A 22669-nucleotide genomic window follows, 5' to 3' on the forward strand; every position below is an offset into this window, starting at 1 on the left:
ATGGGCACAAACCCGTAAAAGGTGGTTCCGCAGCACACACAGCCACAGGTTACTTCCTGGGCCTGCAAGTACACCCACATCTCCATGGTGCTTACATCTAGGATCCAAGGGCACAAACACAACCTGAAGAGCAATCCTGGGGCCCACGGGCACATTACACACTCACAGAGTCATTCACACTCTCAAGAGTAGGTGTGAATGCACAGAAACAGGCATCTGGAAGGAGTTCCCACAGGCACACGCCTAGAGGGCGCTGCCAGGGTCCAAATGCACACGCGCACCTAGAAGGTGTTCCACAAGCACACACCGGGAGGACGAAGACGCATGCCTAGGGGGCGCTCGTAGGGCCCACGCTCACACGCACGCACACACACCCCTGTCCTGCCTCTCGCCCGCCTCCGCCTCCGCCTCCGCCTTCCAAGGAGGCGCGAGCGGGTGCGGGGCGGGCCGGCAGCCGCCGGGCGGGCGACGATCCAGGGAGTTGCGGGGCCTGTGCGGGCGGCGTGGGGGTGCTGGCGGCACGGCGGGCATGGAGGCGCTGCTGCTGGGCGCGGGATTGCTGCTGGGTGCCTACGTGCTTGTCTATTACAACCTGGTGAAGGCCCCGCCCTGCGGCGGCATAGCTAGCCTGCGCGGCCGCACGGCAGTGGTCACCGGTAAGTGCTAGAAGGCCCGCGGGCGGCCGGGTGGCGGGGAGGCCGTACGGCGGGGTCAGTGACCCACGGGGCTCAGCGAGGCTACCGCCCAACCACCGCAGGCGCCAACAGCGGCATCGGGAAGATGACGGCGCTGGAGCTGGCGCGCCGGGGAGCGCGCGTGGTGCTGGCCTGTCGCAGCCGGGAGCGCGGTGAGGCGGCCGCCTTCGACCTCCGCCAGGTGAGGGGTCGGGGGAGAGGCCGGAGAAGGGGAGAGGGTGAGCGGAAAACACACTAGGACGCGGAAGGGCGAACAGAGCGGCTTCCTTAACTGGTCGTTACTTGCAGAAAACAGTCGGCTGGTGCTCTGGTCATACAGGGAAGGAGCACCAGACTCAAGCTAGCTAGTACGTTGGCTTTCTGAAAGAACTGATCGCTTTTTGAAGACGTTTAAGGATCGGTAAAACTTACATCAATGAAAGACAGTAGGAAAGGGAACAGCAGAGGGAACAGCATATGCAAAGGCCCTGAGGCAAGATAGCTGAATTGATTTTTTAAAAACTGAAAGCAAAGGTTTATTGAGGCTGGATGGACCACAAAATATGGAGTAAAGAGGTGAAATAAAGAGGCTGGAAGCTCTGAACCGGGGCTAGATTCTGGAATCCCTTGCAGACTCTGTTGAGAAACTCAGATTTTATAGGATGAGCAGTGAAGATCCAGTGAAGGGTCCTGAGCAGGGTATGGACTGTCAAAATAGACTTATGGGAAAAACCCCTCAGTGGCTGTACAGGCCCGGACTAGGGTGGGGGTGGTGGGTGAGAGGAGGGGCAAGAGAGGGGCAAGAATGGGTGAGGGGAGACCAAGGAGAAAGAAGTCAGTTGTAAATGTTAGGATAAGCAATAATGGTCAGAGGGAATGATGATGATAATACCAAGAGCTACCTACACAGTGCTGACTGGTGGCCAAGCACTGTTCTAAGTATTTCACACTTATTAACTCATTGAATCTTCACAACAACTTCATGAGATACATACTACGTTGTTCCCATTTTACAGCGAGAAAACTCAGCCCCAGAGAGATGAATGTCACACTTGTCTAACGTCACGCTCTAATGAAAGACAGAGTCAGGATTTTGCATCCAGAGTCCATATACTTGTCCACTATATTCTAATGCATAAGGGCAGATCTTAGTAAAAGGAGGAGGAGGACTCTCAAAATTTGGTACCTGGGGACAGGGAAGAGGAGAGAGGTGCCTGGTGACAAGCCCAGCCCTTGCTGCCCCACAGGAAAGTGGGAACAATGAGGTCATCTTCATGGCCTTGGACTTGGCCTGTCTGGCCTCCGTGCGGGCCTTTGCCACCGCCTTCCTGAGCTCTGAGCCACGGTTGGACATCCTCATCCACAATGCCGGTGAGGGGCAGCAGGCCCTGCAGGGGGGGCGGCGGGTGGGCAACTGTCCCCTCCAGCCAGGTGTATGCCAAGGGCCAGTGGATCCATGGGAAGGATGCCCCCTACCACCCTCTCACAGATGGGGATACTGAGGTCTTCAGGGGTCCCAGTGGAGCAGTGGTTCATGTCGAGCCCCTGCCCCAGGGATCAGTTCCTGTGGCCGGACCCACAAGCCGTTCAATCTGATGCTGCGAGTGAACCATATTGGCCCCTTCCTGCTGACTCATCTGCTGCTGCCCCGGCTGAAGACATGCGCCCCAAGTCGCGTGGTGGTGGTATCATCAGCCGCCCACCGGCGAGGGCGCCTCGACTTCACGCGCCTGGACCGCCCGGTGGTGGGCTGGCGGCAGGAGCTACGGGCATATGCCGACAGTAAGCTGGCCAACGTGTTGTTTGCCAGGGAGCTCGCCACGCAGCTGGAGGGTACTGGTGTCACCTGCTATGCAGCCCACCCAGGTGAGGCCTGGCTCTCTGACTGTGCTTTGAGTCCCCTCTCCGATCCACGGCCCATCCTGTGCACCCCCCACCTCTCACTGAGCCCCAGACTCTCAGAACAGTAAGGAAGCACTGTATGAGGAGAGACCTGTTCCTTGGAAGGTCTTGGAAGGAGGTTCTTCTTGTCTGAGCTCTTCCTCTCACACCAGTAAGCCTGGATGCTGGCTACTGGATAGGGTATGTAATAACTGAAGCCCAGGTTCTCACCCCAAGGAGCCATCCATATGAATGAACTCACTATAATAGGAGGATAATGATGATGATGGCTAATAACTACTTGTTCATTCAAGAAGCTTTTACTGATTACCTATTATGTACCAGGCATTAATCTTGGTGCTGGGAAGACAGCAGTCAATAAAACAGGCCCTTTCCTTGTAGAATTTACATTCTAGTTTAAGGGAAGGGGAGATCGCTAATAAATACATTCAATGACAGGTGGCGATAAAATGCTATGGGAAAGATAAAGCAGAGTGACAGGGATAGGAAATGACAGCAGGTGCTATTTTTCTGTGGCAGTCAAGGAAGGCATAGACGAAAAGGTGACAGGCTTGAAGGAGATGAGAATGAGCCATGTGGTCTTCAGAGGAGAAGAGCATAAAGAACAGAGTGGATAGCACGTGCAAAGGCCCTGAGGCAGAAGTCCCTGGTATACCTGAGAAGGAACAAGGGACCGCATGAGGCTAGAACAGAGTTAGAGGAGGAGAGTGGCAAGAGATGAGGTATAGGGGCACCTGGGTGGCTCAGTGCGTTAAAGCCTCTGCCTTCAACTCGGGTCATGATCCCAGGGTTCTGGGATCGAGCCCCACGTTGGGCTCTCTGCTCAGCGGGGAGCCTGCTTCCACCTCTCTCTCTGCCTGCTTGTGATCTCTGTCTGTCGAATAAATAAATAAAATCTTAAAAAAAAAAAAAAAAGAGAGAGAGAGAGAGATGAGGTATAGAGATGGGCTGGGTCATCTAGGGTCTAGAAGTCCACTTCTAGCATTTTAACTTTTAGTCTGAGGGAGTTAATGGATGAATAAGGCCCATCTCTGCCTTATGGAACACATTATAGGATGACCCATATTGCCATACTGCATTTTTTTAAGATTTTATTTTTAAGTAATCTCTACAGCCAGCATGGGGCTCAAACTCACAACCCGGAGGTTGAGAGTCACACTCCAACGACTGAGTGAGACACCAACCATACTGCACTTTAGAAAGTCGTTGCCTGAGGCTCACTAGTAATTATAACAGTGACAATAATAATCACAGCTAACATTTATAAGCCTTTATTACACTTCCCATCTCTAATGTCCAGAACAGTGGCTGGTCTGCCATAGGCATTAGTACACATTTGCTGGTTAAACAAAGGAATAGGACTTGAGCTAGAAGAAAAGAGGTCCCCTTGGGCAGGGGATTCAACATGTGGGAAAACCTGGGAGATGGGGGATGTACAGGTGGAGAGGAGGAGCCTTGCTGTTGAAATGAGTGAGGTCACCTTGTGGGGACCCTGAATGCTCACTCAATACTATCCTGGTCTCCCTGGAACTGGACTCTGTTCCCCACTCGCTTCTAGCCCTGTTCTTGTTGCTCTTCCCCTGCGCCCTCGCCCACCATCCTCACTACTCCTTCCTTTCTTCCTGTCTACAGGGCCTGTGAACTCGGAGCTTTTCTTGCGCCATGTTCCTGGATGGCTCCGCCCACTTCTGCGCCCACTAGCTTGGCTTGTGCTGCGGGCTCCAAGAGGAGGTGCCCAGACACCCCTGTACTGCGCTCTCCAGGAGGGCATTGAGCCCCTTAGTGGGAGATACTTTGCCAACTGCCATGTGGAGGAGGTGTCCCCAGCTGCCCGAGATGACCGTGCAGCTCACCGACTATGGGAGGCCAGCAAGAGGCTGGCAGGCCTTGGGCCTGGAGAGGAGGCCGAACCTGATGAAGAGCCCCAGCCTGAGGACCCAGGGGCCCCATCTTCCCTGAGCAGACCCCACTCTAAGGAGCCCACAGTTTCTGAATCCCACCCCAGCCCTCAGAGTTCACCAGACCTATCTAAGGTCACACACAGAATTCACGTTAAAACTGAACCTGAGCCCTAAATCTCCTAATCCCCAGGCTGGGATGCTTTCCATGACACTTGGTGGCCCTGGAAAACCTTAACTGCATGTCAAACCCTGCCCTGGGCACTGAGGGGTTTGCAATTTTTACCTCCATGCCTCCTGGCTGGGGCTTCAGATTGTGTCCTGAACAGCTCTTTTCCTGGTGGAAGGAAATCGTGGGTGGTGATCTCTTCCTGAGAATAACAATAATCCCAGATTGAGAGGTGAGGGCTAATGCGCCAGACGTTGCTTCTGAGCAATATGAATTCCGTACCTCTGTCCCCACTCTGGGTGATGCTGATCAGCTTTGGGTGAGGGCGTACGGGGGTTGTAATTTCTAATTACAGTGCAACACTGAGAATTACCGAACTGGGCCCTTTGCAAAACCATGTTGCCACGTAGTTACATGCCCCCCATTTGCTGAGGCGGGATTGGGCTGCAGAGGTAAGGGACTTGCCCAAGGTCTCACCGCCGGTGGTGGGGCGGAGGGGAGGGCGGGAGCGGTGTGACTCCGGGGCCCACGGCGGTCGGCTGGGTGCGGAGAGGTGAGGCAGGGCCGCGCCGTCGGGTGCGGGCGGCCCGCAGGAGTAGGGTGCGCTGTCCCGGGGTGCTGCGGGGCTGGACCCCAGGGAAATAAAACGTGTGGACTGGCGCCCGAAGCTTTGCGGCCGCCGCTGTCGCCCGGCGGTCCCGCCTTCCGCCGCCACACTTCCGGCGGGGCCGCGAGCGCGGAGGGGCGCGGGCGGGCGGCCGCTGGGGGTGGCGGGATAGACAGGGCGCGGCCGGTGGTGCGCGCGGTGCTGTCCAGGTCCCTGCGGTGCCCGGGGGCCTTCCGTCCCGCTGGCGCCATGGGCAATTGCCACACGGTGGGGCCCAACGAGGCGCTGGTGGTTTCAGGTGAGAGAGCTGCGAGGGAGGTGGGGCCGGGGCTCAGGGGCCTGGAGGGTGTTGGGACGCGCCGGCCGTGCCCGCTGAGGTGGTCGAGGAGGGGGTTCGGGGTAAGTGCGGGGCTGCGGAGCAAGCGGGGACCGGCTAGGCCGGGGAAGGGCGCGGAGGGTGAGGGACGGGGTAAGGGGCGCGGGTGTCGGGCTGAGAACCTTCCAGGAAGGGCCCCCCCCATTCTCACGCTTGCGGTGCTCGGCGCCCATCGGGACTCCCCCTGCCACTGCGTGTTTTCTCGTGTTTATTCTCTCCCTTCTCCGCCTCTTCCCCTCTACTCCACCGTGGCCTAGGGGGTCCCGACCTGAGGCCGGAGAGAGTGAACCCGTGGTTACCGGAACACAGCGGTTTGGCTGGATTCCGGCGCCCAGGCCTTGGGGCGGGTCTTACAGCTTCCGAGGGCAGGTGCCTGCCCGGGGAGGGGCGCTGAGACGGGGATCCCTGTGCTCCCGTTAATTCTGAGCAGGTTGGGGCTTGCTGGGGCTTACTGACATTGCCCGCCCCAGAAATGCGGGTGCGGCCTCTACAGGTTGAGAAATCGGGTTCTGGGCTGTATCGCCCTGATTGCAAAAATGCTACAGGCTCTAGAATTTCTGGGAGCTTCCACAGGGCCGTGGGACTGCTGTACTGGGGAGGGCAGATGTACCTTTGCCTTAAGGCTGCTTAATTTGGTATATTTGGGTATCTTGAGAGATGGCTGAAGCCTTTGAAGCCCCGTTTGTGCAGCTCCTGGCTCACCGGTGCTGGGGAGGGTGGTGTTTGCTGACAGCTTGAAGACCTGCTGCAGGAATCCTTCAGGTGATCCCCCCATGGATGCCAGTTTCCAGCCTGTGTGAAGAGTTGTTAGGGCTGTAGAAGGGGGTGGACTAGACCAGGGTTTGGAGCTGTGCCTTGGGGGTGGTGTGATCAATGCACTGGGAGGTTTTACCCCAGAACCTGGCCTGTGGCTGTTTGGATCTCAGAATCAGTCTCTCCTGGAGGACAGGAAATCCCCACTCTTCCTGACAAGCACGCTCCTCTCTGGGGGGAGAGCAGATAAAACCAGAGGTGGCCTTGGGATTGGGAGGGCACCGAGGCCAGACTTGAACCTGTCTCCCAGGCCCTGATCCTAAAGACAACTTTTAGAACCTATCTGCACCACACTTTTTCTCTCTCGGGGAGTTTCTTTCTGGAAGCCGAGACTCTGGGCTGAGAGAGCAAGCTTCGAGACTGAGAGGTGAGAGGAGCACCTAACATGGGCCACTGTGTACCTTCCCCTTGCTGGAATCCTGGTTTTCTGGCTAGAGGCCAGTGCATTGTAGCTTCGAAGCTGTTTCAGGGGTGGGGAGAGGAGGCTGAGCTGAGAATTGAGGGTGCTGGAGTCGAGGAAGGATGGGTGAGAAGAGGGAGTATCACAGTACCTGGGGATTTGAGTTGATCCTGCCGAGATCCCTCTCTCTCCCTGCACCCAAGTTGTGGAAGAGGGGAGCAGCCCTCCCAGCCCTGCCCCCACCTGGTTACTTAAGCTGGTGTCCAAGTCTAGAAGCATCTCATTCAGCCCAATTGGAGAAGGATGCTGATATATCCCCTGGTCATCTTCTCCACCTGAAAAGGCTGGAAGTTTTTCTGGTTGTCTTACCTCCCTCTGCCCATCTGTAATATAAAACCTCTTTCTCTGTTTCTACTGTCAGGAACCTAAAAGGAGAATCCAAACCCCATACACCTTTCTCTTGTCTCTACAATAAATCAGAGGTTCCTAACCTGGGGTCCATGGGGAGAATTTAGAGGTGTGTGCATTTGGATAGGGAGAGACGTGAATTTTTATTCTCACTAACCTGAATCGAAAGTTAACATTTCTTCACTTTATAAATGCCGGCCACAACCCGGGATAGTATTAGGAGATATTTTCCCACCACACCACAGTTTTTGTAGGTACCATCAAAGTCACTCGTGCTCATCATGCCTTTGAAGTTAAGCTAGTTATTAAATTTACCACTGGATTTTATTATTTAATGTTTTACTGTATCACATGTATTACCACGTATTACATGCCATACATTTGGTTATTTTAATATTTTTATAACTTTCCAGATGTGTTTCCTGTTTTTTTTATGCATTTATGAACACTCCAGCATTGCTCAATGGCCAAGGGGGGTTGTGACTCAAAAACAGCTAAATCCCCCTTGTAGAGTATGGTCTTCTGGAGTAGTGGGAAGAAGGTAGAAAAGAGGCAGGAAGGGAGGAGAGTGTTCCTGAGAGGGCAGAGGGGTGGGCTGGGTCTGGAGGGGCCGAGAGCGGGGTGGAGGTTATTGTGGGATGTTTCATGATTTTTTTTTTAAGATTTCCTTTATTTATTTGAGAAAGAGAGAGCATGAGTGGAAGAGAGGGGCAGAGGCAGAAGCAGACTCCCCACTAAGCAGGGAGCCTGATGCAGGCCTTGATCCCAGGACCCTTCGACCTGGGCCGAAGGCAGACGCTTCATGACTGAGCCACCCAGGCACCCCTGTTTTGTGATTCTTCAGCTTGGGCAAAGACAGAACAAAGGAAAGTAAGTTGGGTTAGAAAACGTACGATAAAACCAGAAGAAACTTCCAGGTGTGAAAAGAGTGAGAGCAAGGGAGATCAAGGAAGGGACATGGTCTCCTTGGGGAGTGGTGCTTCTTAGACTCAGGGTGACCAGGAACCTGGGAGGAGGATGCCTTCAGGGGGAGGAGCCTGCTGGTGGGCAGAGCAGGCAGACTAGAAGGCCCAGCTTCCTGTTGTTGCTACCCCTGAGAACCTGGCCATGTTGCCCTTGGCCAAGACCCAGCTTAAGTGGTGACAGCCTGCTCCCAAGGTCAAAGACTAAGTTAAGGGTAAAGCATGGACCTCCCCACCTCCCATTACTTAAGCTTCTCCCTCTCCACCCCTACCACCTCTACCCCCTACACTGAAGAAGCTCCCTATCACTGGCCAGAGGCAGCTAGGCCCTAGCCCTCACCAGGCCAGAGTGAAACAGGCTGTGATGTGTGACCCTTTCAGGTTCTCATATCCTAAAATGGCTTAGGTTTCAGCTTGATCACTTACCCTTAGAGCCTCCCCACCCCACTCCCAGGGCAGAGAAGCCTGCAGTAGCTTCCCTTGTGCAGCAGCCCTGCAGGCTGGTATTTCCATCACAGAGAAACAGAGTTCCTCTTCCCTCCCCTACTCATATTGCATGCCGGCTGTTTGCTCCCTGAACTTCCGGTAAGGCTCCTTGTGCACAGTGCAGGCCCTGGAGGCCAAGTGGGCCGGCCGCCCAATGAGCTGGCTCAGGCACCAGCTCTCTGTGCTGGTTGTCACTCTGCCCTTGTGGGGGCCCCTTCGCCTCCACCTGTCCAGAACTCCTCTCCAGCTCCCTGTTGTCTTTCTCTCCCTTGTTGGTGTCCCCACCCACTCCAACCTGGACTCCACAGCTACACTGATAGGGTAGCCACTAGCCATTTAAACTTAAATTAATTAAATTTCTAAATTAGAAATTTAGAAATGGAAACTTAAAGTGGCTCAGTCGGTTGGGTGTCTGCCTTTGGCTCAGGTTGCAATCCCAGGGTCCCAAGATGGGCCCCGTGTTGAGCTTTCTGCTCAGCAGTGAGCCTGCTTCTCCCTCTCTCTCTGCTCCTCCCGTTTCCCCCGCCCCCCACCCATTCATACTCTCCCTAATAAAGAAATAAAATCTTTAAAAAAATTAAAAAAAAAAAAGAGGGCTCCTGGGTGGCCCAGTGGGTTAAAGCCTCTGCCTTCGGCTCAGGTCATGATCTCAGGGTCCTGGGATCGAGGCCCGCATCGGGCTCTCTGCTCAGCAGGGAGCCTGCTTCCTCCTCTCTCTCTGTCTGCCTCTCTGCCTACTTGTGATCTCTGTCAAATAAATAAATAAAGTCTTTGAAAAGAAAAGAAATTTAGTTCTTCAGTCACATTGGCCACATTTCAGGTGTGAAGTAAGCCCCCGTATTACACACTGCAACTATGCAACATTTCAACCCTCACAGGAAATCCTCTCGGACTAGATTGCTCTGGAAGTTAATTCCCCAACATCAGCCACCATGCCTTGCCTAGGTCACTGCAGAAGTCTTCTCCCCAGTCTCTTAGACCACCCCATCCCCATCTTCCATGTGCAAAGTGGTGTTTCTGAAATGCAAATGTAATTTTGTTGCTCCCCCCGCTTAAATCCCTATGTGACCCCCTCTCACACACTCTCTCTCTCTCTCTCTCTTTCACACACACACACACACACACACACACACACGCACGCACACAGTTTCTTGGCCTGATACTTGAGACACCCTATGATCTGCTCTCCCTGCTCTGGGTCCTCAGAGACGCTGTGACCCAGCTACAGGAAACGACCCCTGACCCTTGCCCATTGGAAGCACACATGCTAAGTCTTTCCCGAAAATCCAAGCTGGTAAATACAGAAATGACGACACCCACTGGCTTTTTCCCAAATCACATTTCCTTTGAATCATCTACTTCCTGTACATTTTTGGTTTGGGGTTTTTTTTGTTTTTCTTTTTTTGTTTTTTGGTTTTTTTGCGCTGCAAGGAAACTGCCTTCTAGCTTTTACTAAAGTTTCCTTGAACTTGATGAATAATTTTGGCATTTGCAGGAGAGTTCACAACAAGAATTTCAGGAATTGGTTTTTCTCACTTCTGCACAGACAGCGTGCCGGTCATGTCTACGGCTAGATTCAAGTTGGGGCCTGATTCAACATTCTGTGTAATTGATAGAGTTTCCTTTTTCGACCTTTCCCCTTTCTCTTCACTTATCCCATGGGTGCCACAGGCTGGCCTTTGTTTGGAGGCCTTGCCTTCCCTCTTCACTCTACTCCCCAGAGGCCCACAGTCAGTGTGCAGCCCTGGAAATAGAGAAACAGCTTTACTGAGATGTGTCTGCTGGGCGTGAGTGAGGATCCCATCTTGGCTCCGAGACTCCTCCCTCCCATCGGGCTCCCAGTGCCCCGTGCCCCCCGCCCAGGGTCCCCTGCGTTCCCCCTTGGCCTGCACACGCCTTGATTACATGCAGATCACACAGTATTAGTATTAATGATCTCAGGAGAAGTTCCCAGCTCCTTCCAGATGGGAGTCGTGTCTTCATCTCTGACTTCCTAGCCCAGAAACCTACATAACGAGTTTGCTGAATGAATGGTTGAATGAAAGATGGAAGCTTTTCCCGTTCACTCCTGCCCACTGACTTCCTCTGTTCCCTGAAAACACTTACATTCGGAACCACTCATTGGATAGCTTTTTATGCAAATCACATATCTACTGAACTTGAGTTTCAGGCCCTTAGGAGCTCTCTTCCCCTTCTGTGTGACCTCAGCAACCAACAATGGGAATTGTCAAGGGTCAGGGCCAGTAAAGGGCCAGAGTTGCTGGTGAAGGGACGGGGAGTAGAGAGACCCAAGAACTGACTGACCAGCAGTGGTTTGCTTTGCTCTCCAGGGGGCTGTTGTGGTTCTGACTATAAACAGTACGTGTTTGGCGGCTGGGCCTGGGCCTGGTGGTGTATCTCCGACACTCAGAGGTAAGGGTTCAGGGGCCCCCAGGAACCTGGCATCCAGGTGGGCAAGGGAGAAAGAAGGATTTCCAGCCTTCCCCTAGCCCCGCTTCCCCCTGCAGTGAGCTAGAGCATCTACCACTTGCCACATTCCATCCTGGGGGGTGGGACCTCCTAAGGTGCAGGTGAGAAGGGGTGTAGGGGGTTCGTCTGGGCACCTTCTCCTTAGTGGGGATGCTTTGTTTCGCTGGAGACATTGGTTGTGTCCCAGAGCATCTGGGGGTCATGCCCAGACAGAATCCTCATTCCGTAAGTTTAGCTCAGTTATTCACGAATTCTAAATTTTCCTCCCTGTGCAGAGGAGAGGCTGAAAAGACCCACATACGCCCTTACCTGTGCAGGCCCAGACAATGCAGGCAGTGGCTACTTACAGACAGGGGGAGGAGAGCCAAGGAATTGGTGCTGGGCGGGGCAAAACAGATCTGGACCTCTGTGGTTAGTCTGGAAAGACTCACTAAACGAAGGGAGATGTCATCCGGCTCTCCCTGGAGCTCCCCCAGGACCCCCAGCAGGCCCAGACTTGCCCCCCCGGCCCCCAGGAAGAAATGAGGCAGGCCAGCCACCTTTCCACCATCACCCTCTTCCTGACTGTGCCCAGATCCTTCCAGGCCAGACCCAGGCAGCAGGGGCAGCAGAACTGGGAGGGTAGGAGGGGCAGTGGCGGTTCCAGTGGAAATCCCCCTCTGCCCCAGCTCCACCAGTCAGCAGAGGGAAGCCCCATGGTTACACAGAGGTTGAGGGTGTTGGCTAGGGTCAAGAGCAGGAGATCAACTGTTTAACTTCACTGATTTCCCAGTAGCCCTCTCCTCACTTTGCTCCACCTGAATTGAGGGATCCTAGGGGACTGTTAGGGCCCGAGGCTGAAAGTGTCCGAGAATAACCACAACTGGTCACAGCTTCCTCTCAGGAGTGGGCCAGCTGGCCTGTCGGAAGTCACAGGCTGCCCTCTCCAGAGGCATTGTCCCGGGATGATAGTGTCCTGTCCAAAGACCTTGCTGCACGCCTGGCCCTGGAGAGTTCGCAGCTCACCCAGACACCTGTCCCTCGCGGCCATCCACCACTAGGGTCACACCCCTACAGCCCTTGCTCAGTGTTCTTGGCACCCCCCCCATCCCCTGCTGCTTACTCTAGGGAGCAGAGCCCCTGAGACAAGGGGCCAGGCTTCTCTGACAGTAAGTCTGGAGGTAAGGAGAAGAGGGCTTCATGCCTTGTCCTAGGAAACGGATCTCCCCCACCCAAGCTTAGCGTTCTCCCTCTGGTCCCACTTGCTGGGGAGTCTGAGCCCGTAGCCCCGCCCCTTCCCAGACCCCTGGCCTATATGAAGGACATCTCTACAAGCTGGGGCCTCAATATTCCGAGGCTGACAGGAGCCTCTCAGGTCAGAGTAGGGGCTTCTAACCCCAGGCTGGATTCTAAGCCTCCCATCCCACAGCCACCCTCAACGTCCCCCACCTCCGTTGTCAGCCATCCGTCTCCAGCCTCCGTGAAGTTGCTCCTACTGCTCTTTGCTGCCAAGTCCTATAGGATCCTGAGGCCCTCCTGTGGGCTCCCTCTCTCTCCCCTGAGTGACTGCTCCCCCTCTGGCGTCTGAGTTGCAGCCTCCTTCCTTCCCTCGTTCCTTCTCTCCTTCCTTCCCTCTCTCCTCCTTCCCTGGAAGAGAGCTTGGTGCGTTCCTGTCTGAGCCGGGTCTAGAGTCCTCTCAGGCCCAGGAGTGCTAGGATTAGGGGCTTGAATGAAGGCAGCCTTTGCACACCTGCATGGCTGAGGGCCCCCAGGGCTGGCACTGTGACCTGTGCCAGCAGTGCTCCACGAGGCCTACTTCTCCCATCCCCCGGCCTACCTGCTTCTGCTCCTTGGGCCTCAGCCACTGTCCTCCTTTCCTCTGATCTCAGGAAACCTCCCACGCTGCCCACAGCCTAGCCCAGCCCGCTACCCAGCACACACACACACTCACACTCACACAGGCTGTGCTAGGGAGGCCCAGCGAGGGTGGGCCGAGCAGCTTCAAGGCACCTCGCTTTCTTTGCCATAACCCCTTCTCTACCTGGGCCCAACTTTGGAAATTCCAAAGTGAATTATTCCATCCCCTCCCTGTTGTCCCTGTGAATATCCTGGCAGGGACACACTTCTTCCCCCAGCCTTCCCTGACACCTGTCCCCCCAAATCAGAAAATCCCAGGTTCTCCCTAGGCTTTTTTGGCCCAAAATTCCCTTCTTAGTGAGAGGGAGCGCAGACCAAAGAAGGACTTGGTATTTTCCCTGGCCTGTGAATCCCCACATTGGCCTCTCCTGCCCAGTTTCTGGACACAGAGGTTTGCCTGTGTTTGGAAGGTAGAAGTGAGGCCAAGTCTCCCAGACTGTGCCAGGACTGTCCTGAGAAAGTGAGGCGGTGGGCAACCTTGGTGCCCTGTGCATAGGCCTCCCCACCTCGGGGAGGCCCAGGGTGTCAGCAGGCTTTACTCCCAGCCCAACAGCTCCTCCTTAGATGGATATGGGGGCTAGGGAAAGCATCCAGGCCAGCAAGGGGGTTTCCTCTGTCCCCCTACAGTCCTAGGCTGAGCTGGCAAGAGAGGGCTCAAATACTGAGAGCAATCTCCCCCCGCCCCCAGGCATCAGGCATCATTGCTAGTCTGGTAACCACTGTGTGTGTTTGCTGTGTCCCCTCCTACCCCTCCTGTCCCTACCTCTCCCTCCCCCTGGCCGCTCCTCAGACTGTCTCTGGAGGTTATGACCATCCTGTGTCGCTGTGAGAATATTGAGACGTCGGAGGGGGTCCCGCTATTCGTAACAGGGGTTGCACAGGTAATAACCCACCTGCTTCCTCCTCTGTGTCTAACCTTTTCTCTTCCTGCCCTGTGGGGCCCGGCAGGCAAGACCCAGATGGACTCCCCTCCTGACAGTGTGCCTCCCTCTCCTCTGCTCTCTCTTGCGCTGCTCTGGGTGCCAGGATAGACCCCTGTAGATCCCCAGTTCCCTTGCCCTCACCTACTGGGGCTGCTAGTGGGGAAAGAGCAAGGGAGTCTGGAAGCCCTGCCTAAGTCTGCCAGGGGGGTGTCCTTGGATGCCAAGGGGTAAGTTGAGGCAGGAGACACAGGGCCCCTGTGTGCCAGAGCAAGGCTGTCGGGGTAGAGGGGTTTCAGTCCAACCACTCCAGGCACCACGGAGCCCCTTGCTAGCCAGCCCCTACCTGTCCATCTGGACACACGTCGAGTCCTAGCCCTCCTCCTCGAAGGGCCAGAAGATGGGTTTCCTGAAGATTTCTGTTCTCCCAACTCCTTGGCCTCCTCTGATCTCCCTGACAGGTCTTAGCAAAACCAGTCTTGGCTCTTTCCTACCCCTCGTTTTTGTGCAGAAACCTCTGAGCAAATCTCTCGTCACTTGTGTTAGTTTCCTTACATGTGAGATAGGGGAATCCTGTCCTCTGTGCTTTGTAGGGAGTTGGGAAAGGCAAGTAAAGCAATATGAGGGCTCTTTGGGATTTTTGGAAAACAAGTGCCACAGAGAGGCACCTGGGGGGCTCAGTCGGTTGATCGTCTGACTCTTGGTCTCAGCTCAGGTCTTGATCTCCGGGTCGTGAGTTCAAGCCCCGGTTTGGGCTCCATGCTGGGCATGGAGCCTAATAAAAAAAAAAAAAAAAAAAAAAAAAGCAGCAGAAGAGGGAGTGCTAGAGAAACCCAGGCTTTATCATGGATCCAATCTCACTTAGAAAAGCAAGTGACCGGCTATCTTACTCTCCGTTGCTGTGCAGCTGGCCATGGCCGGGGAAACCCTTTCCTGACCCCTCCCAGTGCTTTCCTTGTGCTGTGCCAACACTCACCTTCACCGCTTCACTCGTCAGCTCTCTGTTGAGCACTGTGGATGTAGCAGTGAGCATCAAAAAGCCCCTATCCCCCCTCAGCCTACACGCTGGGTCCCCAGACTGGAAGAGCCCTAACCATCCTCTTACCCATCCCCTTCTCTTGCGTGAAATCGCCCTTCAGGTTTCTCAGGCAAAACCCTACACCACCTCTCCTCTGCCTCGCCTGTCCTGCTGGCTCTTCCCGGGTGGAGGACTGTCCCCACCTCACACATTGCTTGTAGCCTCTGGCAGTTGGGCCTCAGCACAGAGGCCTGAGAAGCCCAGAGCACCTTGTGTGGAGTGGACAGAGTCCCCGGTTCCCTCGCAAAAGTGGCTCCACTCCCCCTCCAACCCACTACCTACTTGGAACAGCTGCAAGTGCCCACATCCCCAAGTCTGCAGAGGAATTGGAAAGTCCCTTTCAAGCTGGGTGGTGTGGTCCCTTGAGATGGTCTGGGCCAGGGAGCTTTCATGTGACCTCTGCCCTCACTCCACACTTGAGCCACGCGGGACCAGCCCTGGAGGATAGGCTTCAAGGCAAACCTGCCGCCAGCTGAAGGGACCAGCCGGGACTTCCCCGGCGAGGGGCAGACGAAGGATCACCTCCCTCGAGGTCCAGCTGCGGGTAGACTTCGAGCAAGCCAGGCTAGTAGGCAGAGCTTTCCAGGGTATCTCAGGGTACCGAGCAGACCCAGGATCAGACGAAGGCCTCTGAGGGATGTTCCCATGACGCCCGCAGACGACCAACACAGCACAGCCGGGGGTACCAGGACTTCCGGAGCATTCCCAGGCCATCCGCATACAGCTACCCCTGCAACCCTCCAACCGGCCCAGGCCACCCCCACCCACTTCTCGGCTTCCTTCCCCCATACCGCTAGCCACGCTGCCCTGAGCAGGGGACATGTGTGCTGTGGGTAGCACACTCCACCGGTGCTGCTCTGCCTCCTCCCGCATCTCCTCACACACCCCTCCCCACAAGCCCTCAAAGCGTCCCCCCATCCCTCTGTAGCAGGACCCTAGCCCATCCCAGCTGGAGCAGTGAGGTGCTGGACTCTCCCCACACCCCAGGCCCGGGGCCCCCAGACCCATGCCCCTGTTTTGCATTTCTTGGCAGGATTTCCCTAGAGATTATGACGTTGCAGCCCCGCTGCGAGGACGTAGAGACGGCCGAGGGGGTAGCTTTAACTGTGACGGGTGTCGCCCAGGTATAGTAACTCAGCAGCCCTGCGCATGTCCGTTGAGCTGCCTCGTCCCTCTGCTGGGTGTGGGAGGAGGAGGAGAGGACAGCAGCCAGGGGCAGTCTCTCTCCAGTGCCCCTGCCCCTACCCCCCGCCACCAAGAGAGGGTCGTCGCCACTGGAACGTGCTCACTCGGCCCCTTGGCCACTCAGCAGGACTAACAGACACCCCTTTTCTCCTCAGCGGGGCCCGCAAGGGACAGAAACAGTGCTGAGGGCTGCTATCTGACTAACCCCCCCCGATTCTTTGCAGGTGTTGGAAGTGCCACGTCCCAGAATCCAGGCCTTCCCTGTGCCTGGGTTGGGGTCTAAAGGGGAGGGGACCAGAGGACAAGGCCACATAAGGCAGAGCAACTCTCTGGGAGGTTACTTAGTATTCCCAGCTCAGGGCCTGGGCAAGGGGCTTCCTGCTCTAGCCCAGTTCTCAACTTCACAGAGCAGCAAGGTGCAACCGTGTTAGAGGCCTCTGGTAAGGGGGTGGTTGCCTTAGTACCTGGGGAAGGAAAGGCAGGAAGATACCCACCCTCAGTGGCCGTCCCCCCAGACCTGTCTCTTGCCCTGTCCAGGCTCTCTTCCTCAGCCTGTCTGTCTGTGTCCCTACTACTCCTTCTCCTTTTCACCCTCTCTGACCCTCAGCCTGCAGGTGTCCCACCTGTGGGGAGCCTGCATGGGAGGAACTGGCTAATGAGGGAAGAGTGAATGGGCTGAGGGGTGAAGAGATGAGCCCCAGATGCCTAGCAGACAGGCCGTGTCAGGGCATGAGGCTGCCTGTGAACATCAGGTTTGTCAGTGTAAGAATTCCTGGTGTGCTGTCCCAACTAGAGGCCTTGGTCAGTCTCTACCACCTCCCGGCCCCTGGGCCTCCAGGTCTGTAAAAGGAGGGGGGAGGGGCACAGCCACCATCCTCCACACCTTTGGGTCTGGGGCCTCTGCCTGCCCCACTCCAGCCTGGTTCAGGCACCTCTGTGATCACTGGCAGGTGAAGATCATGACAGAGAAGGAGCTGCTGGCAGTGGCCTGTGAACAGTTTCTGGGCAAGAATGTGCAGGACATCAAGAACGTTGTTCTGCAGACCCTGGAGGGGCACCTGCGCTCCATCCTCGGTAAGGCCCCGGCCCGCCCAGGGACCCTTCTGCTGCCTTCAAGAACTTCACAGAATCTCCAAGGCCGGGGCAGGGAGGGGTGCAGTGCAGGGCAAGGGAATCCGTCAGTCCCACCAAGACTTTCTTTTCAAAACTTTAGGTGGCCCAAGGGAAGGGGAGGGCGCTGCGATGGGGGGGACGAGGGCTGCCAGTCTGGTCAGGCACCTGGTGTTGCTTGGGACACCTCTCCTCATCCAGCCTGGGCTCTCAGAAGGAGGCTCGGTGTTAAATGCTGTGAAGAAGAACCCCAAGGAAGGCCCAGCTCAGAGTACAACGTGTGCACACACTCAGACCACTGCTTGCATGGTGCTTCCCTTGCCCAGTGGGCCCCCAGGAAGCCAGCCCACGATCCCTCTTTCCCCAGGGACCCTGACCGTGGAGCAGATTTATCAGGACCGAGACCAGTTTGCCAAGCTGGTGCGGGAGGTGGCTGCCCCTGACGTCGGCCGCATGGGCATCGAGATCCTCAGCTTCACCATCAAGGTGATGGGTGCAGGCCCCCTTTGGGTGTTTGGCCCCTTTGTGCCTGTTCCCAAGGATGACTCCCCCCTTCCCTCCCAGGACGTGTATGACAAAGTGGACTATCTGAGCTCCTTGGGCAAGACGCAGACCGCCGTGGTGCAGAGAGATGCAGACATTGGGGTGGCCGAGGCCGAGCGGGACGCAGGCATCCGGGTACACGGTCTTTCCTTCCCACCCCCAGGGACAGGGATCTCAGGGCTGGTGGGACCTTGCCGGCACGGGGGACCCTCAGCACCTGCCCCTGCGGTTGCCAGGAAGCGGAGTGCAAGAAGGAGATGCTGGATGTGAAGTTCATGGCAGACACCAAGATTGCCGACTCCAAGCGAGCCTTTGAGCTGCAGAAGTCAGCTTTTAGTGAGGAGGTCAACATCAAGGTGAGGTGCCATCGGGCATCCCAGGTCGGGGCTCGGGGCTCAGGGCTCAGAACCTGGCAGCCGGCCTCTGACAGCCCATCCTCCCACCGCAGACAGCAGAGGCCCAGTTGGCCTATGAGCTGCAGGGCGCCCGGGAGCAGCAGAAGATCCGGCAGGAAGAGATTGAGATCGAGGTTGTACAGCGCAAGAAGCAGATCGCAGTGGAGGCGCAGGAGATCCTTCGCACTGACAAGGAGTTGATCGCCACAGTGCGCCGCCCTGCTGAGGCTGAGGCCCACCGCATACAGCAGATTGCCGAGGGTGAAAAGTGAGTACTCTGGCTGCAGCCCGGTGGGCACTAGACAGGCTCCTTGGTCCGTGCACCCTGCTTGCTTCCCAGCCCCAGCTTGGAAGCCGCCTCTCCCGGAGCCTCCTGACTGAAGTGGAGGTGACCTGCCTCCCCCATGGGATTGGCACTGGGAGGGCCGGAGGGGATAATGGAGGTTTGAGGGCCCGCTGTGGGGTTTGGCTCAGCGGGCATCCTGGCTAGTCCCCCCTCCCATTTACCTCTAAGCAGCCAGTGGCCTCCCCTGGCCAGAGCCAGAAAGCGGGGGCACCTCCTTTCCTGGGTCCCCGCCCTCCAACACCCATCAGAGCAGAGGGCTTGAGGATTTGTCGGCGCCCAGGCAAGGCCTGGGGGGCCCCTGGTTCTTGCCACTTATATCCTGCCTGGTGTGAACTCTTACAGGGTGAAGCAGGTCCTCTTGGCGCAGGCAGAGGCTGAGAAGATCCGCAAGCTCGGGGAGGCAGAGGCAGCGGTCATCGAGGCAATGGGCACAGCAGAGGCTGAGCGGATGAAGCTCAAGGCCGAGGCCTACCAGAAATACGGGGATGCTGCCAAGATGGCTCTGGTGCTGGAGGCCCTGCCCCAGGTGAGGCCCCCACCCTGGGGTGGGTCTGGGGGGCCTCTTCCAGAGCACAGCCATAGGCTGGCTAGAAGCATTCAACGCAGAGGGGCCCAGCAGCTGGGCAGGACCCCTACAACACACATGGGCTCACCTGACCCCCTGGGTCTCTGCTGTGGCTTGGGGTTAAAAGCCCCAAGCTGCGCTGGGATGGAGGGAGGTAGAAGGAGGAGGGAGAGATAGCGGATGGGGCGGGTGGGCCGAGTCAGCACCAGCCAAGCTCTCCTCCCACCTCCCCACCTCCTAGATTGCTGCTAAAATCGCCGCCCCCCTGACCAGAGTTGATGAGATTGTGATCCTCAGCGGGGACAACAGCAAGGTGACATCAGAAGTCAACCGGCTGCTGGCCGAGCTGCCAGCCTCCGTGCACGCCCTCACAGGTGTGGACCTGTCCAAGGTGAGTGCCTGGCTGGTGGCAGGAGGAGCCATCACCGGCCCCAGAGCCCCGGCCTCACAGCATCTCCCATCCTGGCAGATACCCCTGATCAAGAAGGCCACCGGTGCACAGGCGTGAGGCTCCCGAAGGAGCCGTTTTCAGCAGCCGTTTTCCTACCACAGCGACAACAGGAACATTACTGACTCTGGTGCCTTATTTCGTAGGGACCAGAAGTGCTGCGTGTTCAGGCCTTCTCTGGCTGTCTTCCCGCCTCTCCTGTCTCTGGCTGTGTCCTCTCACTTCTCTCCTTCCCACACCTTCACATTCACTGCCACATCCATCTGGTTCGTCTCTTCTGCCCTCGTCTCCCATCTCCCCGGACGTTTCTCCCTTTGTCGTCTTCTCTCCCTCTCTTTTCCCACCCTCTACACAGATCATGTAGTTCAAACTGAAGACATTTATTATAATCACTGTCTTGTCTTGTGGGGGGCGGTGGCCCTGCTGCCTCTCTGAATCCTGGTGCCTTGAAGTTCTCTGTGCATCTGACCATCCTCCCCGTGGCCCTTGCCCAGACTTGGCATGGGTGTGGAGGGTCTGGGTTGGATGGCGCCCCTCCCCTCTCCTGGCCTGGTCTTCCCAGCCCTAAGCCCTACCCCAGGAAGTCCCCAGCCTTACCCACTCCTGAGCCCCTAGGCCTCGCTGGCCATCGCCCTCCCCAGCCCTGCACTCGCACCTTCCCTCTCTCTCCCTACCTAGGGGCACAGAGGCAAGGCCTCCTGTCTATAGCAGCTCCCTCAGTTCACTACTGCCTTAGGAGGCCCCTGCTTGTGCTCAGGGAAGTCCCCTTCATGGACATGTCCCTACTAGGTGGAGTAGGGCTCAGTCCCAACTCTGTTAAGCCTTTCTGGGATCAGGGTCTAGCTCTGTTGGGGACTAGAAGGTGTGTAGACCCTCTTCCTGCTAGGCCTGCGCTGTCCCAGGTATGGGGCCAGGCCCTTCCAGTGGGCATGACTGCACCAACCCCATGCAGAATCAAGTGCTGTAGACTGGCCAGACTCTATACCCCTTGTGCCATCTTTCTTCTGACCAGAGTGATAGGGTTCCAGCCATGGGGAAGCAGCCCAGCCCTCTGTCTCCTGGCTCTAGTGGAGACAGAAGAACCCAGAGTCCAAGCGTCATGGTGGGGGTGCTGTGGGCATCCGCTGGTCCCTGTCTCCCACTTCTGGCTCTGCCCCAGCCTGTGTAGCTGTTCCTGCATGTGGATGCTGCATGTCTGGTCTGGGGCTTGGATGCTGCACTGCCCCACTGCCTGTCCCTTCTAGTAAAATAAAGATCTGTTATGCCTATACCCCAGACTGTGTCTTCTGTGAGGGGAGGGACTAGGAAGCAAAGATGGACCAGGTTCTCACCCATACACACATTCGGCCTGAAGGCTACACCTTGTTCTTACCCATTATAGCCACTGGGGGGCATCAGCACCCCGGCCTTGTCCCCAGTAGCACCCTGGGGCGGCGAGGCCATCGGCCCGGGTGCTGTGGCCAGAGCTGAGCCTTGGGAGACATGGTTCCATTGCAGGCAGAAGATGGTGGGGGCTGCTGGGTTCACTGCACCTCGCTGTCCGTCCTGAGTCCCGCTCAGTAATGGAGCCCATTTCTCAGCCTTAAGAGCATGAACTCTGAAGTCAGACTGCTTAGGTTTAAATTTTAGCTCTGTTGGTATTCCCCTGTGTGATCTTGAGCAAGTAACGTCATCTGTCTGGGCTTTCATATTCTTACTCATTTTACAAACTTCTCTAATGCTTGCTCTGTGCCAGGCATTGTCCTGGATGGTGAGGAGACCACAGTGAACAATATGGACGCTGGCTTTTAGAGCTTACATTCAGGTGGAGGTACAAAATAGAAAGTTTGGGGTGGTGGTGAAATTTTAGGTTGTCAAAGGAAGGCCTCACTGAAAAGGTAGCACTGAAGAAAGTAAAGGCATGAGCCATGAATGAGGAGCTTCCTGTCCAAAGACCCTGAGGTAGAAGTGGGTCTGGCAGGATGCTTGGGTGGCTCAGTTGGTTAATCATCTGCCTTTGGCTCAGGTCATGATCTCAGGGTCCTGGCATTGATCCCCTTAGTGGGGCTCCCCACTCAGCTGGGAGTCTGCTTGTCTTCCTCTCCTTCTGCCCCTCCCCCTGCTCGCGCTTACTTGTGCACTCTCTCTCAAATAAATAATCTTATAAATAAATAAAATATTTTTTAAAAATAATAAATAATCTTTAAAAAAAAAGTGAAGAGGGCCATGGAGGGAGCAGGGAGGACAGTTGCTTCTCACCAATACTGCAATAATACAGCCAAAATAGGATGACTACTTAGACCAATGGGGGTGGTGAGAAGCACTGTAATTCTGGATATATTTCGAACTAGCCAGAGTGGAGGACAATAGATGTGACATAAAAAGAGAAAATATGTCTCCAATATGCCATGCCTATGAATTTGAAGACTCCGTATTGCAAAGATACCAATTCTCCACAATTCCAACCAAAATCCCAAGAGATTTTTTTCACTTCTTTTCCCTTTCTTTTTTACACTTAACAATATTTGTTATTTTGTGTATCTTTTTTTTTTCACTGAAGTATAATTGACACTCAATGTAACATTTGAGGTACAACATAGTAATTCTACAACTCTGTACACATTAGGCCATGCTCCCAAGTGTGGCTCCCATCTGTTACCACAAAACACTATTACAGTACCATTGACTGTATTCCCTGTGCTGTGCCTTTCATCCCCATGACTTAGTCATTCCAGAACCGGAAGCCTGTATCTCCTACTCCCCTTCACCCATTTTGCCCATCTCCCCTCTCTTTACTACCTCTCCCCTCCAGCAACCACCCTGTGTGTTCTCTGTATTTATAGGTCTGTTTCTGCTTTGTTTTGTTTTTAGATGCCACATGAGTGAAATTAATCCCAAGAGGTTTTTTAAAGATCTTTTTTTAAAAGATTTTATTTATTTATTTCACAGAGAGAGAGAAAGAAAGAGAGTACAAGCAGGGGGAGCGGCAGACAGAGGGAGAGGAAAAAGCAGGCTCCCCACTGAGCAGGAAGCCCGATGT

At 55.6% G+C, this 22669-nt stretch overlaps 2 protein-coding genes across 8 annotated transcripts; both read left to right on the forward strand.

Annotated features, from left to right (window-relative positions):
* The first annotated feature begins 343 nt into the window (after nt 1-343).
* Nucleotides 344-5300, forward strand: DHRS13 (dehydrogenase/reductase 13). Its single transcript, XM_032320642.1, has 5 exons — nt 344-656; nt 758-876; nt 1922-2045; nt 2229-2540; nt 4209-5300. The coding sequence occupies exons 1-5, from the start codon at nt 530-532 to the stop codon at nt 4649-4651; spliced, it is 1125 nt and encodes a 374-aa protein (XP_032176533.1). The 5' UTR covers nt 344-529; the 3' UTR covers nt 4652-5300.
* An 89-nt stretch (nt 5301-5389) lies between these two features.
* On the forward strand, nt 5390-20920 carry FLOT2 (flotillin 2). 7 transcript variants are annotated; one of them, XM_032320635.1, is made up of 11 exons: nt 5390-5548; nt 11026-11107; nt 13851-13941; nt 17194-17317; nt 17721-17839; nt 17918-18031; nt 18133-18252; nt 18345-18559; nt 18980-19163; nt 19444-19593; nt 19672-20920. In XM_032320635.1, exons 1-11 carry the CDS (start codon nt 5500-5502, stop codon nt 19708-19710), a joined length of 1287 nt encoding a protein of 428 aa, XP_032176526.1. In that variant the 5' UTR covers nt 5390-5499; the 3' UTR covers nt 19711-20920. The 7 variants fall into 7 exon arrangements, with proteins under 7 accessions (XP_032176526.1, XP_032176525.1, XP_032176530.1 ...); XM_032320634.1 differs by lacking the exon at nt 13851-13941 and adding an exon at nt 16092-16182; XM_032320636.1 differs by lacking the exons at nt 5390-5548; nt 13851-13941 and adding exons at nt 8017-8117; nt 16092-16182.
* Nucleotides 20921-22669: the final 1749 nt, after the last annotated feature.

This window comes from Mustela erminea, chromosome 18, assembly GCF_009829155.1.
Source record: "Mustela erminea isolate mMusErm1 chromosome 18, mMusErm1.Pri, whole genome shotgun sequence".
NCBI classification, from domain to species: Eukaryota; Metazoa; Chordata; class Mammalia; order Carnivora; family Mustelidae; genus Mustela; species Mustela erminea.

Coding starts and splice junctions, on each gene's coding strand:
- FLOT2 (XM_032320635.1), top strand. CDS start 5,500: ATGGGCAATTGCCACACGGTGGGGCCCAACGAGGCGCTGGTGGTTTCA. Junction 5,549..11,025: donor CGAGGCGCTGGTGGTTTCAG/GTGAGAGAGCTG, acceptor TTTGCTCTCCAG/GGGGCTGTTGTGGTTCTGAC. Junction 18,032..18,132: donor AGCGGGACGCAGGCATCCGG/GTACACGGTCTT, acceptor TGCGGTTGCCAG/GAAGCGGAGTGCAAGAAGGA.
- DHRS13 (XM_032320642.1), top strand. CDS start 530: ATGGAGGCGCTGCTGCTGGGCGCGGGATTGCTGCTGGGTGCCTACGTG. Junction 877..1,921: donor CCGCCTTCGACCTCCGCCAG/GTGAGGGGTCGG, acceptor GCTGCCCCACAG/GAAAGTGGGAACAATGAGGT. Junction 2,541..4,208: donor CTGCTATGCAGCCCACCCAG/GTGAGGCCTGGC, acceptor TCCTGTCTACAG/GGCCTGTGAACTCGGAGCTT.